Source organism: Strix uralensis, chromosome 13 (assembly GCF_047716275.1).
Source record: "Strix uralensis isolate ZFMK-TIS-50842 chromosome 13, bStrUra1, whole genome shotgun sequence".
NCBI lineage: Eukaryota > Metazoa > Chordata > Aves > Strigiformes > Strigidae > Strix > Strix uralensis.
Genome location: NC_133984.1, coordinates 18,169,248 through 18,187,441, shown reverse-complemented (window position 1 = coordinate 18,187,441; position 18,194 = coordinate 18,169,248). Strand labels below are relative to the sequence as shown.

At 38.1% G+C, this 18,194-nt stretch overlaps 1 protein-coding gene across 4 annotated transcripts in view; it reads right to left on the bottom strand.

Moving 5' to 3' along the window:
- The window catches only part of TENM1 (teneurin transmembrane protein 1), a 348,074-nt gene that overhangs the window by 62,590 nt on the left and 267,290 nt on the right, over positions 1-18,194 (bottom strand). For all 4 annotated transcript variants that reach the window (XM_074882528.1, XM_074882531.1, XM_074882530.1 and 1 more), the window contains 5 exons: positions 16,197-16,458; positions 13,312-13,579; positions 7,609-7,752; positions 2,682-2,931; positions 1,766-1,786 (listed from right to left, as the gene is read on the bottom strand). In XM_074882528.1, coding sequence (XP_074738629.1) covers positions 1,766-1,786; positions 2,682-2,931; positions 7,609-7,752; positions 13,312-13,579; positions 16,197-16,458 — 945 coding nt within the window. The remainder of the gene's footprint in view (positions 1-1,765; positions 1,787-2,681; positions 2,932-7,608; positions 7,753-13,311; positions 13,580-16,196; positions 16,459-18,194) is intronic.

Here is an 18,194-nt window from a genome sequence, read left to right as displayed (position 1 = left end):
AAAGAGTATTAGTAAAAAATGGAACAAAATAAAATAGTTGCTATCTTTGCAGAAGTTTGCAATGAAATCTAAATCTTAGTTTATTTAAATTAGCCTACTAAAAACTTCATCAAGTAGACTAGGATTTACAATTAATCTTTCCAGAACAAGTTATTACTATCCTGTAGCAATTTTTTTCCCTGTAACCTCAAAGTCTAGTTTCCATTTTTACCAGTTATTAAACAATTTTGTTATTTCTTGTTAAAATCTTGATGACAAGGAAACCAAATGGGATAAGTTGTTTTTAAACAGTCAAAAATAAGGTCAGTGGCCTTCTCTGTTTATTGGTCTCCAAACTCTATCCCCTTTTGTACAGTATTTTCTTTGTTCTAGTGAAAAGAATCCTTCTTCCCTGCTCTTGTGGAGACTAAAAGTTGTGTTGAGAAACTGGATTTTGAAGCCTTTTCCTGCCTGGACTGTCACAAGCCTCTGACGCCATTTGGTTGTTGCTTCCACATGTTTCTTTGAGCATCCTAGAAATTTCCACCATGACTTTGGCCTCTACAGCCTCAAGAGAATGGCATACAGCAGGACTGCTGAGTACTCTCCCGTAACCTCAAAGACTACATTAACTTCAAGTGATTTCCTACTATTTTTCCACAGATTTCACTTGGACAGAATCTGACAGAGGCAATTATTATTGTAATTAATAGGGCTGGGGTACCTGAATATTGTCACAACTTGATTTAATTAAGGTTTAAGCTCATTTCAAGAAATTGGTACTAGTGACCCCTGAATTTAAAACCTGATTCATGTTCTGAATGCATTACAGAGTAAATAAGTTCAGTTTGCTTCTTTAGTTTACTAAAAAAGATACTGGTTAGTTTAAAGCAAATGGGAACAGTCCTCCAGTTAAAAAATAGAACCTTGCACTTACCAACTAGGAATTATTCTTTTTTTTTAAGTTTTCATTGTAAAATATGAGATGTGACATCATCTGTAAGTAGGCTGGCAAATAATCTATAGTATTCAATGGCATTCTTGTGGCTAAAGTGGGTAATTCCAACCAGTTCTCTCATCCTGCAAACACACATTCAGTCCACGCTCAGCTTCCTACTATGCCATATACATACTTGGGTTGTACTAGTGCTGGTTTATTTACGCCATTTAAGTACTGAAATGCTAAGAAGTTTGTTTCTAAGGATACAGAGTGCCTTGCTATCTCTCTTTCTAGTGTGCAACACCATTTCTGCAGATGGATGTCAAAATGCTAACTGGAAAGGGGGGAAGCTGCTTGTTTTTGCTTTAGCTGGAGAAGCAAGGACTGAGCTGTGACGGCATCTTCAGGTCTGGGGTCTGCTGTGCACCCTTTAACTGTGGAAGATTTTAAAGTTCGTAGTATCCTAGAACCACCAGCCTCTTGTGTGACTCTGAAGCCTTTTTTATTACTTCTTTGTTGCGGAAACTCCAGTTTCCTTGGCTGGCTCTATCTATGATCATTAAACACCATGTGAAATGAATATGACAGCTATGAAATGCATTCCCAGCTTTTGGGTTTAAACCTTTCCATCTCTGCTTGGTGATCAGCAAACTGATTTTTAGAGGGAGACTTCATTCCTTCAAAGGGAACAAATCAAACCTTCTTTACTGCAAACAAAGGTGAATTTGATTAACATTTGTATTTATTAAATTCAGAGTGTTTCTCTACATCCAGACTTCTAAAAGGACTTTTGTAAGACTTTCTCTGATCATGGTTCATACACTACTGTTACTGCATTTTACTTACCTGTGTCTTGTGTCTCTATTCCTAGGAAGACAGATCGGTTCGGGTTTAGAAAAAAAAGAAAAAGACAAGAAGTGTTAGTCCTCCACAAAACTGTATTCTTTGCCTGACTGCTCACAGAGCTGTATTGCAGTAACAAAACATTGTTTATCCCATTACTCAGTATTATTTCTTCCTCTCAAACTGCTTCCTTTCCACTGCCTGCACATTGTCAAGTTAATTCTGAACAATCAGCACACAACATCATCACTAGCAACATTAGCTAGTTGGAGATTCATGGGTGTTAAGTAAGAGAAATGTAGGGTATCAGTGTCAAAATCTTTCCTGCCTTCCTCTCTGCCTCTGGAAGGGAATGGGAAGCTGGAGTCATAACTACAGTGGCGTTGTTTATGGCAGCACAGGCCCAGCCTGTGACATGTCAGACTGCAAACCCAGGTTTGCTCTTGTCTGCTTAAACTCAGTCACATCCTCTGTTACAGAAGAGGAACAACTGTATTAATTTTAAACACGGTAAGGCTATCTTCAGCCCCAATGCTGTGACTTGACATGATACTCTGCATATCTGCTACTAAATTATGGTGTTTTCTTCAAAAATATGCTTCATGGAATATTTTAACTTTATGAGAAAATGTATGAAAAATCTCACAGGAAGAAAAATTAGCTCTATTATTTCTGTACTTTGTAGAAATTCATTACACAAAACCTGTTCTAAAGGCCAGTTAAGGTGCCCTTTTTAACTGATGACGTTAAGCATAAGTTTTCTGATGAGTTTGACAGCTGATGAGACATATGCTCACAAGGCAACTAAATGTGGCTGCTGTTTTAAGTCCCAAGGGAAAAAAGGCTCGCCATAGTTTTTGCAGGCATATCACAGCCGGGATAATGAACACTAGTGAGAGAAAGCTAATTATTTTTTTACCTTAATTCTAATATGCCAATCGAGTTTCCAGAGGGGAAGATCCGTCTGACAAAATTGAAGTCACCAATATACACACTACCATCAGGCCCAGAAGCAAGAGCAACCGGGGCAAAGAGTTTGCTGTTGAGCGCAAGACCGTTGCAGTTGGAGCAAGAGACACTTCTCTGGTGTCCGTTGCCCATCACAGTTGAGATCACTGGTGGCTGCTGGGAAATGAACATGTTTTCACCATTTCCTTTGTGTACAATTCCTAAGGGGAGTGGGGGGAAAAAACAGAGACAAAAAAAGGCAAATGTATAGCATTTAAACTATTCTGCAGTTTTGGATTATGTAGACCTCTAGAAAACCATACTACCAAAACAGCAATAAACATTGAGTCTCTTAAAGACTGTCACAGGGTTCTGCTAATCTCTTCCAATTTTGTTCAGTCCCAAGCTTCACCATCACCATTTTGTCGATTAGTGGTTAGTGGCTATTTTAAAAGCCAACATCATGAGCAGAACTCATGGTTGGTTAATGCTCTAACAAATTGTCTGTTAATTGCAGTGCTATCTGATTTCTTGGGGATTGCTACTTTAATATTCATTTTATTCATAAATTTTTATTAGGTAGCAGAGGAATTTCTTAGGCAGTTTGAATATTTAATTAAAGGAGATTAATAGCAGGACTGCTATGCATTTTTCACAAAAGAGCACTGAGTGGCAGTACAAAATCAATATTCAAATTTAAATGTTAGTCCTTCATGGTATATAAAAATGGTGCCAAGTGCAGCAAAGCCAAGTGAAGAGTCAAGGAGTAATTCTGAGGCACAAGTGAATGTCTTACCATCCAGAATATATTAAGTTCTGCCATAAAGTTTAAAACAACTTTCCAGTGTGTCAGTATTTTAGCACTGCTCTGCAGTATACATTGTTGAAAGTCTCCCCAGTTACTAGGTTGGTGATACAAAGATGTACAAAGATGTATTTTCTCAAGCTGACAGCTGTAGTGTTTATTTTAAATAACAGTGTGGTAATACAGTTAAGTAGTAACTTTAAAATGACATGTTATTGAAAGATTTTGGCTATTCTAAATGGAAGTTAGGTCTTCTTTTAGACCATGTCCAAAATCTCTTATTTCCCTTGGAAAGCCCAGTACTTCATCAGAAAAGTGGCATGATTAAAGGAACAAACACAATGTACTTTCTGGATGACTCTTACACTGGGAAATAAGCATACTCTAGATACTGCACGAAGTACATGTCAAGACACGTCCGAGTTTTCCCAAAGTACGGCAAATGTATTTATATGTACCATCTCTACCAACTTTTGATAAACTATTTTTTTGTGCCTTTCAGGTAAATCTGAAGCTAAAATTCTCCTTGGAAATTACTGAGTGTTGCCATAGTTATTTTGAAGGGAATTAGATTTAAAAAAATATTTCTGAAGAACAGAGGACAGAACATATGTATTTGAACATTGGCTTAAAAAAAGCATCCTGGAAATATGCCAGTAAAATTAATGGCAATATCCTCCCTTATGCACCGGATAAAAATACTACTAAATGAAGATGCTGCCCTTTGTCTGAAATTAACAATGTAAAAGTAATCTTTCAACTGCTTCATACAAATGCCAGTAAATAATTAGGGCTCTGGAGAATATGTTTTACTGTCAATAAATGTAAGCATGTGCTTAATTTCAGGCTTTTGAGCTGCTGCTTTAATTTTAGACAGTGCTGTGTTGCATGGGGGCCGAAATTACCTTAAAGCATAAAGTCCCTGTAAAATTACTCCTCCTTCCCCCAGATAAATAAAAATAGAATCAATACACTTGCCCATCAGAAGAAAAATCTAATTCAAAGAATACTCTGAAAAATCGGTTAATAGCACATTCATTTGTATTCATGAGATATAGGTGTCTTTAAAAGGACTCTATACAGGAACTAGTATTTATGGTATATGTTCTCTTCTTGATTGTGAGAAATGCCCTGAAGATCTTCCAAACTGACCAAAACCTCTGAGTTAGAAAACATTAAACTCTAATCATGTCATGAACTAGAAGTGATCAAACCTCTAAACTAGAGGGGAAAAAAACAGTGGGAAAAGAACAGTTTAGTATAGCTGAGAACAGGATGTGACCCTTTAGTTAACCTAGCAGTCATACTGATGCAAAACTGTCTGCATTTAAAAAGCTTGAGTTTCCAGTGACAGCCACATTGGAACAATATATGTTATCCACATCTATGCTGCTGGAATCGGACATCTTTTTTTTTTTCTTTCTTTTTTTAAAGATACTTACATCTGGCAATAAAACACACTTTTACTTGCTATGGTTTCTGCATGTCAATACTTGTACCTCCACAGCTTAGACTGTGCTATGAAGTGCAATTCTGTAAAATTGCATCTATTTATTTTTACAACTTTTCTGTTGTACTTTGTTTATTTTGTAACATCTCTAAAATGAATAAGCCTTTATGGGGGGGGGGGAGTTAAGCATATCTACCCTGAGTAGAAACGTGCACAGCAGCAGACCTGCTGGAAGACAAGGCTTAGTGACTGAAGTTAAATATAAGCTCTTCAGGACTAGCTAACTAACCAAGCAAAGTGCTCCTAGTTTTAGTTTGAAAACAAAATTGTAATTTGCAATAGAGAATTTTTAGAAAGACATTTATGTTATATTCCAATGCTATTTCTGTAGTTAATCCAGAGACAGTGTTTCAAAAACAGATGCAAGTTTTATGCTTCTAAAAAGAGCAGCTTTTCATACATACAGAGGGAATGCTTTAATTAAAAGTGAAAAATCTTCATATATTCATACTCGAGAGGGCTAGTCATGCTTTTCATTTCATTCATGGTGGCATGGAGATAAGTCTGAAATATATAATTCTAAGTTTGAGTCATATTCTTGTCCTTATTTAAAGTGCATTTTACATATCTGAAATGGAAGAGCAGTTCACTAGTTTCTAGACCAGAAGCAACTCGTTATTTCTGTCCTTTTGGACACAGTTCATTATTTGGTTTTGTTGCTTTAATACAAACCTACAGGCTGCTCTGTTAGGTGTGCACTAGCTATGTTACGGTCATAGTTTTTCTGCTCCTAACTGCTTTTCTAGTTCCTATACATGTGCCAGATGTGCAGGCTCAAAGCCTGTTATAATCATGAGGAACATCTGAGACATCACCAAGCTCTGGCTGGGCTTTTTTGCCATCACTGGAGATGCTCTCACATGGAAACTGCAATCAGAAGAGACCCACTGATTTCAAGTCAGATGTGCTTATGCCCAGATTGTGTTTCTGTAAGTAATGGATAAAGATGTTTAGCAGCTTCCCTGATGTCAGCTTTGATCATGCCCAGCACAGTGAGAACATGCAAAGGAGGAGCAGGTATAAGAAGCTGCACAATCCCCATCCTTGTTATCGGGCTGGGGTAGTGGGCACAGCCTGGATGATTTCAGAGGAGGTGGCGTGTGGCTGGCAGGGCACTGCTCTCTGGCCTTTTCAGCCACACAGCTGAGATGGGGCCAGGAAGCAATTTGTCACCACATACTCCACGCTCAGGAAAGCAATGATTTAGCCCTGCTCAGATTATAATTGTACACTTTACAAAATCTCAGAACATGTTAGTGCCTATGGGGTGAATTATAGTAGTAACCGCTGCAGTTAGCAGACAGTCATATAAATTGGAGTTACTACCAGCAATTTAGTCTTGAAATTAAACTATGCAAGTGGTAAATTGGCACTAAGGAGTAGACTATAGGGCTCACAGTTGGGGGCTGAGCTGACTGAGGTCAGATTTCTCTTTGTGTTAAATGTCAATAGCTGGCATTTAAAAGAGACAATCTATACAAACCAATAAGACAGGGTATGAAAGAACCACCGTTTAAAATGTCAAACTATTTTAAATCAAAACAGAAATCCAGATAATTTACAAACTAAATCTGACCTTTTGTATTTAGAATATTTATACTGTAGCTGAGCATTCAACCACAGAACTTGTAAAAACCTGACAGCCATACTTTTGTGCATGAATCTTCATTAACAGAGGTTTGCAGATGGAAATAGATTTTAGTGGACAGACTCTCAGCTGGAGCAAATTGAGAGAACTTTACTGAATCCAATACTTTACCAAATCCAATACTCTATTCCCCCGGACAGCGAGATATGTGTTTTTTGGCAACACTTTATTTTTTTCTCCTTACAATAATTTATCTATAAATATATTTTTAATAATGTAATCCCACTAGTTCCTAATTATAGATGTTAAGGGAGGAAAAGAAAAACCCCCAGGAATAAAATAAAAGCAATGAGAAAACAGATTCAAGTCTCCATGCTCAAAGAATCTCTATGCAGTGTTAATGTTATGACACCAAAAGCATTTATGTTTTTTTTTTTTTTTTTCCCTAATGCTTCAAAAGCATTGCTGAATTGCTTGTCCTGAAGAGTAACTTTCTGTGCTTCGCCACAGAGTGGGCAGCAACAAAAGCTTCTGCATGTCATATTGGCAGTGTGGTTTCAGAAGTGCTACCTCTCCCTCAGCATGGTTTCTCTCCCTGGCGCTGTGATGCTACTAACCAATGTTAGTCACAGGATGAATTAGGGGTGTAGACATTTCAACTGAGAATATAACACACTATAAATTGACCTAAAACGTGGTACTTCTATCCCAACAGTGTGAGAACAAACCTAAATTAGTATGCCCTTTTCCCATCCAAATGACCACAATGTGTTGGCGATTGCAAGAGTTAGTGATATTAATGTTTAATACCTGGGAGTCAGAACACTAAAAATATCCTTTCAGATGGCATTTACAGTTCAGTTCTCAATAAATGAGGGTGCACATTCAAAGAGGATTACAACATTAGGAAGTGTAACGCTTAAAATCTGAACAATTAATTCCTTTAAAATTTGTATTCTTCTTCTGCGTGGCCAGTTAATAAAGGAAGGACTTACCACTTTGTGGATTTAATACATGGTGTTTGTTTATAGACCAGCCTCCCAGATTTGAAGCATCCATTTCAAAGCCTTGAAGGATTACTGTTCTCTTCTCCCACAGAATAAAATCAGGACATGTTTCATATTCATATCCCACCGACACTGTAAACAAATAAAGATCTATCAGTCTACCTTTTCCTCTGTGAATTACTAGGTAATTTTTAATTCCAGGTTTTGATATTCATCTGTCAAGTAATGATGCCACTAATTTTCCTCTGCCTGATTGCTATTGTTGAATGGGGTTTTTTTTAAAAAAGGGTTTTAAGAGATTAGTATGTTATTACAGCTATAGTTACTACTGTTTCAAAGCAGAAAATTTTCTGTTGTATCAGTTATGGATTTCTTAAGAGAATAAATCTCCTCCAGAGACTCCCAACTTGATTGTTTATTGCATTTCTGCTAATTACCTGAATAACAGCTGAAATAGAAAAAAAAAATCCATGTTAAAACAAACTGGCTTTAATTTGTTTGTTAATTGTAAAAACTGTAGTTAGGCAGAAATGGATTGCCAGGCTGAAAATTTCTAGAATTAAACAGTTATCTTAACAGGCTTGCACAGGATGTGCACTCCCCTTTACAGCTGGCCAAAATACCTGCTGAAAATCTTGAATTTCCCTAAGTTGGTGGCTTTTGGGGGCCCTCAAACTGATCAAAACCCCTTCCCTTTAGTACCTCAGTAAAACAAAAAAAAATATCTTCAAAATTTAATTTTGGTATCTCTAATATACCACCCATTTTTTTTCTTTTTAAAAGTTATTTATCTCCTCTAGTTAACCTTTCTAGACTTCAGTGCAACTCATTCATAAAGGAAGAATGTTATCTTGACACCAAATCACAAAATTTTATCTAGGAAATAGTTTTAATTGTACCTAGGAGATAGTTCAGCCTTTCCAAAATAAAAATGTCTTTACAAATATTTTAAGATACAAAATAAAAAAATATTAAAAACCCCACAGTTTTCTGACATTTTCAATGTTTTCTTCTCACTTTTTCTATGTAGCAGCTTTAGGTACATCTTACTTGAACCATAAATAGTTTTAATACTACCTATATTCCATTACTGGATGCAATCAAAATATTTTGACCAGTGATAGCAAGGAGCATTTGTGTTTGTAAGATAAATGTTTTGTGGCAAACTAAAAGCTGTTCCTTACGGCAGCTTTGCTCAGAGCTGCTTCATCATTTTAGCAGAAAGAACCTTTTTTTGCAGCTAAACTCTGACTTGTAAAAATCACATCTCCTTCAGTACTGTAAATACTGTATGTTTCAAACATTACAGGTTACAGTCTGAGGGTCCAGCAGCCATTCTGTCCAATATTTCTGTTTCAGGAGCTGTCATGACGAATATCAGCAATGCTTCTGGGTACCTCCCTGGGCGGAGTGCTCAATTGTGGGCACGGAGCTTCTTCCAGAAGAGCCACATCCTGTGCTGGGATGAGCTGTCAAGGTTCAGTAACCAAACACGCTATTTTCTAGGTGTTAACGCTGAGAGAAGATAAAGGGCAGATTTTCCCTGTGAAGCAACCTCACACTTGCCACCTACACGTTCGCATCTTTACTCCATTCATGCACTTAACGCGTTCAATCCTGGGCCAGATGTGTATACTTGAGAAGAGTAGAGACCTATAACACAGAGCCACTCAGCCTTGCTCAGTGAGCCATTACAGACCCACGGGACAGTTCATCAGCTGCTGAAGGTACTGTGCTGATACTTGGGTCAAGGGAGGTATAACAATTTACACCATCTGAGAATCTGTGCCAACAGATCCACAGTGGCACATTCATCGGGACTGTAGCTAACACTGTAAAGTGTCTGCTGTTCCCTGCCTATAGTGGATATTTCTGACCTGCCCAATACCCTCTAGAGGTTTATCATCCCCTTTCTTGGAAGTTCCCTGCTCTCACAGTTACTGTGCGTAGCTGCCTTTTTGTTCCTTCTCATCAGTGAGAGACACGTGGACATACACTCGCTTTGTGTGTGTCTACAACCATGTTTCTATGTATACTTACACATAGTTAGGAAAGATGTCTATGCTCCAAAAAGGAATATCTATGTGACCTTAAAGCAGGGTCTCCTGAACCATCTAATTGGAGGTACTGATGTACCATCCATGAAAATTTCCTATCAATTGTTTTGCATGCAAAGTAATCAAGGCAAAGCATAACAATTGTAAAGTCAACCAAGTGACTGCAGTCCCACTTGCAAAACAAGTATTTTGATACTGTCAGGTTTTGCAAAAAGTAGTAATTTTGTAAGTGAAATGACCATCTCACCCTCATTGTGGGGCATTATTTTCTGGTCAAACTAATTTATAGCCCTTTTTTGAGGTGACTGGGATTTCACTGCATGAAGAAGAACTGTAGTGACTATGTTTCTGGACGCTAACAGCCAGCAAGTACACTTTGCAGTATCAAAATGGATTTAAAAAGATTTACTTAAATAATCTGTACCAAAAATCTATTATTTTCATACAACTATTTAGAAGAATGTTGGTAGTTCCGGCATATCACAGTTTTAAGGGTTGTTGCCAAAATACAGGTAAGAAATAAAAGACACAGTGAAACAGGATAGTAACCTGTACTGCAACCTTTTCTGAAATATTTGTACTTATCATCTTCTTCAAACAATGAATATAATGAACTCAACCTAAGTTACGAGTAATAAACAGAGAAGACCTAAGACTGAGAGCTGGTTTATATTCACACCCAGAAGGATTAGTCCTTGCACACCACTTCATGCTGCTGTGTGGGATGCAAGGGCTTGCAGGAGTAAGACTGAGCATGTATGGAGTTATACAGGAATGTTTATTGAGGTTTCTACTGAAATTCTTCCTTTTCCTATCTTAAATTACAAGGGGACATAGACTTTACCACTGAGGTTTTGTGTGTCAACATCCATGTGATGTTTTTTTATTCAAAACAAAAATGTTACTTTATAATCTCAGTTGTTCCTCTGAGAAGAGAAAATGGCCTCTTGTTAGGGACTTGGGGACTAGACAAACACCAGCAAACATCTCTCCAGCAACTTCAAGCAGAACCACTTGGGTGTGAAAATATGCTCAGAAAGTCTTCTTTTTTGTAACCGGTTATGTGATCATTGCTGTCAATAACCCTGAAGAAAAATAGAGATGTTTATAGTATTTATAAAATCAAATGCAGATGGTTCTATTCCTGAGTCCAGGACTTCAACTTTCTGCAATTTAATTTAATTAAAATGAAAACTGAACAGAATGCATTATTAAATATTGGTAATATACTGGCAGAGGAAATTATTTTGACAAAAATTCATATAATGGATGCAGATAAAGGTCCCTGAGTACTACACTGTGTCAAATTAAATGAAGGTTTATTGGAATCTAACAAAGCATGCTAACAATGCACTTAAAATATAAAGATTTTTGCTTCTATTTTGAAAGAAGCATGATTAACCTAAACTTTAAGGAAAAGAAAAAAAATTAAGAACCAATTAAATAATTTAGAAGTTGTGATCCAGCACTACTGTGTAAGCTTTATTCATATTTAAACATATTGTGCTCAACTATTTCTAATTTGGGAATCTGTAACTACAGTATCATTTCATAAGATATTATATATTTGACTTAAATTGTTTTAAAGTCCAGATATGTACTGGACTTTATGATCATCAGAAGACTCTCAAATGATGCAGAGGGAGAAGGCATACTCAACTGTTCCCTCTCAAAAACATCAGTGACGAAGTGCAGTAACAGACTCCGAATGCAGGGCATGTGTAGCCATGCTGAGGAAAGCCCCAGGAGGCACCCATGACCCATCTGTCCTGCCTGATCACCCATGGGAGTGCCAAAGGGCACTGGAATTTTTTGGCACTTCTGGATTCGCACAAACATGTGTAAGTGAAGCCAACAACCCATTTAATACCTTCCCTCACTGCAAAACACTGGCAGGAGTCTGTTTTTGCAATGAGCTAGGGCCAGACTTGCCCCCTAACAAGGAGGTTACTTGAGAGACAGGCCAAAAAGGGCACTCTGACCCCTCGTCACGTGCCATACCCGGGACGTTCAGAGCCCTCTCTGAACCTGACTGACCCCTTTGAAAAGTTGTCCACCTTCTGCAGATGTGAGCCAGCTGTGGTAGATCAGATGCAGGTATGATAGATGATGCAGCAGTTCAGGAGACCTTGCGCTAAGGGTGGAGTTTTGATCACTTTAGGCCATACATGTGTGAACTATGGCTGGAATGAGAAGACCTGTGCTTCTGCATTAGCATTCATAGCAGATCAGGAAACTGATGAAGTTGAAAATTTATCTGGTTCCTTCAGTTTTCAGCTGAATTTTGTTCCTGATCTGGCTCATTTCATGGTCAAATAAATGCGAGCCGTGACCCAGAGGTAAGGAGAGAACGTGGGAGTGTCCCTTCTGGCAGCAGCCTGCAGTTGTATCTGTTGAAGTAAACTGTAGAACCACAGCCCTAGAAGCAGCTCCTTGTTTTCTGATGTATTTAAATGTGCATGACGTGATGTAAATCATACTCCATATTTTGGTCTCATAACCCTTTGTGGACACCAGTGGCTATGTCTGCATCATCCTCTAACTAGAGATGACTAGGAAAGGGCTAGAATGCTCCTTTCTCCCATCACCTCTCCACGCAGCTGCCTCACAGACATGGCTGGGAGCAGATGATAGCAGAGTCATGCACTGGTGCTCTGGGAGCTGCAGGGCTTGCACAGCCTGGATGGCACCTTTTGGCTTTGCACAGGCCAAGCTGCAGGCACGCTGCCTGTGTGGACAACACAGCAGATCCTGAAGTGAGCTTCTGGCTGCCCCTCAGAACAGCATTTTCATATACAGAAAGAGGCATATTCCTCGTGAGGGTAGATGGCTCCACGTAGCCCTTGCTGTTCTTGTTTTATAGCCTGATCCTGCCAATGCTGCTTGCTATAACTCCTCTGACTTAAAAAGCAAAACAAAACTGCTAAGGAAGTGAATAGGGCTTATTCACAATACTAAGCTTTCCTGGTAAGGTAAAATAATCGTAATGGAAAGTATCTATAAGATTAGTCCATTAAGCAACATAACCCCAAATTCAACTGAAAAAATAGTAAGCCTTTTAAAAACCAAATCATGAAATTGATGAAAAAAAATGTCTGGCTGAATAAAATGTATTTGTGCTTCTGTAACAGTTCTCAGAATAGCTGCCTGTGCTGCTTGGTAAAGAAAGCCTATGAAACATGATGATTTTTGTATAAATAGCTTTAAACAACAAATCAAGAAGTTTTAACTGTTGGGGATGTGAAATGTAGTAAGAAAGGATGACTAAAAGTTAGAATTTTGTAAACCCTAAGTGGAAGTGACATTTTAAATGTCACAGCCAAAAAATGACAGAAACAGTGACACACCAAAGGTCATATTCAAAGTAACATTCAAAAACAAAGACAGCTGAATATAATGCCGTTAGTACATAACCATTCTCCGAGGGAAAAGGGGATTTTCAAATTGATTAAATTAGAAAGATGACATTGGAAGAACAAGAAAATAAATGTTCTTAGGAAATCATACGAGTCACTTTAGCTAAAGAGACATTTGATTTAAAAGAATGCAAGTGCAGCAACAGAATTTATAAGCCGTATTTTCCTGGCTTGATGTGTGTGAGCACTTCTGCTTACATCAAGGTGATTCTACATACCCATCGCCTCAGCCAGACCAGAAACCTTCTGTCCATATATATCTGTCTTATTCCAGGCAAATGTGTATACCAAATTGGCTGCAGCAGGAAACCATTTCTGAAGCAGACGTCCTTCAACAGCAACTATCAGATGGACTTTTGTCATTCCAGAAGGGATGGTTGTGTGTGTCAGAATAATGCGCAGCAAAGTTTTGTACCCCGGTGTTCGACTGCTGAGATAACTCAGCTTCACAAAACTCGAAGGAATTGGGATTTCCTCTTGGACCACCTTGGAAAAAAACACATCATTATATCTATAGCCAAGAAAAATGCAAAATTGTAACAACAGCAGGGGCTTATTTTACATTTCACAATCATGATATGAACAGAGTACCACTTAAAACACTGATGTCTTCTGTGTTTATTTCAGCAATGCAGTAGCCAGGCATATTGCAAAATGTCCAACGCTGGAAACTGCTCGGTCAACTCACTGGACAGTGGTCTGTCTATTTTGAAAAAGAGTCTCTTCCTCCAATGCTTTACTCTTATCTACTGAGGAGCAAATACTGTCTCTGTGGACATATTCACATAAACCTCTACAGCTTTACCTTGGCTTTATTATTTGGTTTACTTAACAAGTCTTCTTAACCACAATACTACTAAAAACTTTTTTTAAAATATGCACACACTTTATATATTACATTATGACTTGAAGAGGTAATAACCCTCATTGGGGAGAGCTAAGAAAGAAAACAAACCTTCCTGCTAAAGCACCTTCTCTGCAGAGGTGCTTACAGTGAGGCTAAGCTCCAGCAAGAAGGGGCATGGCATATGATGGTGCAGCATAAGGAACCTAACAAGCTAACTGGGGACGCACGGCAATGAAGATGAAACAGTCTGGGCGTCAGAGTGATCTATCTAACAGGTAAGTCCCCTGTGCAAGAGAGTTCAAATCCCACGGCACTGCTGTCAGTGCCACTGCCTGAATCACCTGGCTTAAAGCTGGCTTGGATATGCCCATTGTGGGGTAGTATCAATTCCTGGCTGCAGTGAAGATAAGCCCTCAGCAACTAGGAGGACTGCAAAGACTACGAGCTTGTGCAGGAATAAAGAGAAACTTGGCCTTGACCTTTTGAATGATGTGGGCCTTTGGACTACAAAAAAGGACTTAGCTCTTGTGATCTCCTGAGAGAAAGGAGCTCTTCTGGGACAGACTGTGAGGAAGAGCAGGCAAGAGAAGAGAGCAGCTTCTTGGAGGATGCCACAATCACTCAATAGCCACTGTTAATGATTTCAGTGTATTTCCATAATAACAAGGCAAGCTGTCACAATGTTAAATTCCTTTTGTTTATATAAACTGTTTTGCTTATATTCCCCAGTTTTTAAGGTTTCCTTGTTTAACGATAGATTACCTCACTTTCATAGCAATTTTATTTACACATTGCAACAGTATCCCTGTCATAGGACTGCTGCAGTACAGCTGGAGGCCTGCCAGCACTTGTCGTTTCGACATATGAAATGTAGGGTTGCCAGGGAAATCCTGCTCCCTTTATTGTTCCTGATTTGCAGTGTTCCCCTTCTTTCCTGCTGACATCCCAGCTGCCCTCTCTGTCATACATCTGACATCTCTTCTCATTTTTTAATAGAAAAGCAGGAAGAAATATTCATGCATTAAGACATGCTAATATATCTCCTCCTATTATTCTGGGTTACTTTTTGTTCATTTTCCAGTACTGTACAACGAAACTTAACACTCTAACAACCCTTCAATGACAAAAAAAAAAAAAAAAAGGACCAGGGGCAGTTTCTCTCTGAGTAGACTGCATCTTTGGTACCTTGCTGTTTAAAGAACAGCCAGGAATACCTCATGTGGAGTAATATGACCCAGTTTTTTCTTACTAGTGTGCATCAGTTATTCTTAATTTATGTTCATTAGTTTCATTTAGTACGTTTTGTGAAGCAACACTGTGGCCATCAACCGGCTGAAACATGATAATATTTATAATAGTTATGGAGATGTTTAGACATAATTGAGCCCAATCAGAGGTCTCTTCCGTGTAGAATAGAGGCTCTTAAGCAGTAGCAGCACTTTTATGAGAAAAAGAGAAGAGGTTGGAAATATTCATGTCTAAAGTTAGCCTCCAAAATATGTTGCAGACTTGCTCAGTGAAATTTAAAGAGAACCCAAAAGAAGCCTTATTGCTTGAACTGTAACTGCTCAAACAAGATACTAAAAATTATGGGTGTTAACATGGTCTGAAACCCGTGTAGTTGTATTTTGTTGGGTGTTTGACTCATACAATCTCTTTTAAGTCACAAATAAAAGAACAGTTAAATACAAGGTTAGTTAGAAATTGCTTCTAAGCACTTAAGGGAGTGTCAAGAAAAAAACCCACTTAAATAAAAACAATCCTAAAGATCATGTTAAAATTGCTCTACCTTGGAAAGAAAGTAATAAAACCCAAGAAGCTAACATATAGCTGGAGGTGCCATTGTAGAGAACCAGAAGGTGTGAATGGAAGAAACATCCCTAGGAGTCTTCAAAGCATCTTGGGCCATGCCTTACACTGAGGTATGGGGAAGTTGTACTGTTTATCTGTAACCTAGGAATGGTTTTGTGCATCACTATAAATAAATCAGGATTTCAATAATAAATCATGTTAGGACTCCCCAGTTTCTTCTACTTGGAGGTAAGAAATAAAGCACCTTAAAATATTAACAAAAAATAAAGAAAAAAAGAGAAAAGCATCTAGTGAGAGAGTACTAAAGAGATATGGATTGGTGTCATTCCAACAAGTGAATATATCACAGCAGTTAATTGCTCACTATTTGGTATCATCTTCTTAAATTGTCTAGAACTTGTTTTGCACCTGAACAAATTGTTAATTTGAAAGTCTTTTCATTACCTGTAGCTCTGGAATAACGGTTCCTCTTTCGGGACAGGACCCTCCAAATGCTGTCAAGGGTGAAGGGAGTACAATTGGATTTGGGCTGATGAAACTACTGATGTCACAAGATGGTGTGTCTGACTCTGTTCTTTGCATTACAACTTTGTCTACGATGATAAATCTATTCCAAGGCAACCAAAGTGTCCTTTTTTCAGATATGAAAGGAGATCTGTCAAAAACTAGAGTGACAGAGATGCCTCCAACAGCCACAAGGTCAAAACTGGAAAAGAAAAATCAAATCACTTTGTTTCTTTTTGTTTTATCATTATATTAGCACAACTTTCAATGCATCACAAACAAAAACTTTATGTTGCTCATTACAGCCCTTAATTTACTAGGTGAAACCATTCAAGTATACTTTCCTGGTGTCACCTTGATGTTCATGAAGAAGCTTTACCTCTCTGTGTTTTCTCCCTGTATGCATCAATAGCAAGGTACAGTACTTCACTGTTACTTGGTTTACCCCCCCTCTATTTATCAACTAGAATCTATACTAACGAGTCATCTGTAACAAAAGTGTGGACCCAGTTACTTTGGTTTATATGAAAAGAAATTCCTAGACCAGAAAAGGGATGCTACTCATAATCTATACAGGTACAGCATGCAGAATAAGAGGTCTTAAAGCCTGTCAGGCCTTTTCTCTATTAACATATTCTTTTCCCTTTTTCTAAAAGTAGCAGGAAGAAAAGGTTGAGTACACCGAGCAGGAGACCCCTCTGTGCAGGATATGAAATTTTTGGGAAAGATGCTAATTAATTGCACTAAGAACTGAATCAGCTCTTGTATATAAGGCAGGTGATCTTCTGGGAGCTATTGTGAAGAACCTTTGGCATATCTGGGCTGCAAAACAGTGGGACATAGAAGGCACAATATAGAGAGTCTCCATTTCCTGAGTTTCTGACATCCATAGTCAAGCATCACAAAGTAATATGTAAATAGATACTTCACTCTCTGTATTATTGAATGCATCTATTATGGAGGCTTTTGATGGTAACAAACTGTGATAAGAAGTCAGACTTAATTATGCATATCTCATCACATTTCCCAAATGACACCGATTACATTCACAGTGAAATACAGGTAGCATATTTTAATGCAACAACTTTATCCAGGCTAGTGTAAAGAGGAAACGATAATTACTAACTTTAAGTAGTGTGATTTGGAAGTCAATAAACTAAGGTAAAATAAATACGCATGCTCCTTACTTTTATAAATTGACAAAGCCAAACAAAAAAAAAATTGTGGAAACTGACAAATTACACTCTTTCCCTGTTGGAAGATAGCTTCTGATTTCTTGTAATTCACAACACAGCCAAGGAAGATGAAGTCTTAAACTGCCCCTAGCAATTTAATTCAAGTTCAGGAGCAAAACATGACCCTATTGCAAACGGATGGACAACCCTGGAGTGCAACATAGAATATTATAGCAACTTAATCTCTCTTTGAGAACTGAAATCAGCCCTACAAGGCTGGGGGAGAAGAGAAAGCCAGGTTTGCTCAGGACTGGTTGTGAACAGCAGTTTAACCATTTTGGCTCGGGAAAGAGTCTGTCCTCACTTTTACTTGTGTGGCTCAGATGACCAACTAAAGGACTTAACTTCGTTGAGACCTCTATAACTATTTGGAAGATTCACACATCACAACAGAAGAAGAGGAAAGACAGGGAATTCTCTGAAAAACCTGACTAGTTAAAATATTCAAATGTCAACAAGGTATTGTTACAGCAGTACTGTCACATTTTGACTCCAGGTGTTTAAATGTCCCTGTATTCTTGTTGCTATTCAGGTTTTTTCTTCTTCTCTTTCTTCGTTGGTCCCTTTACCACAGAGATCTCTAACTAAATGTGTTCCCAGAGAAGAGGGCCAGATGCCATCCTCAATCCACACTACAAACAGTGATGTCTATGACAATTTTGTACATGAACAGCAGGTGGTAGATGGCCTAATTTAGACAAAT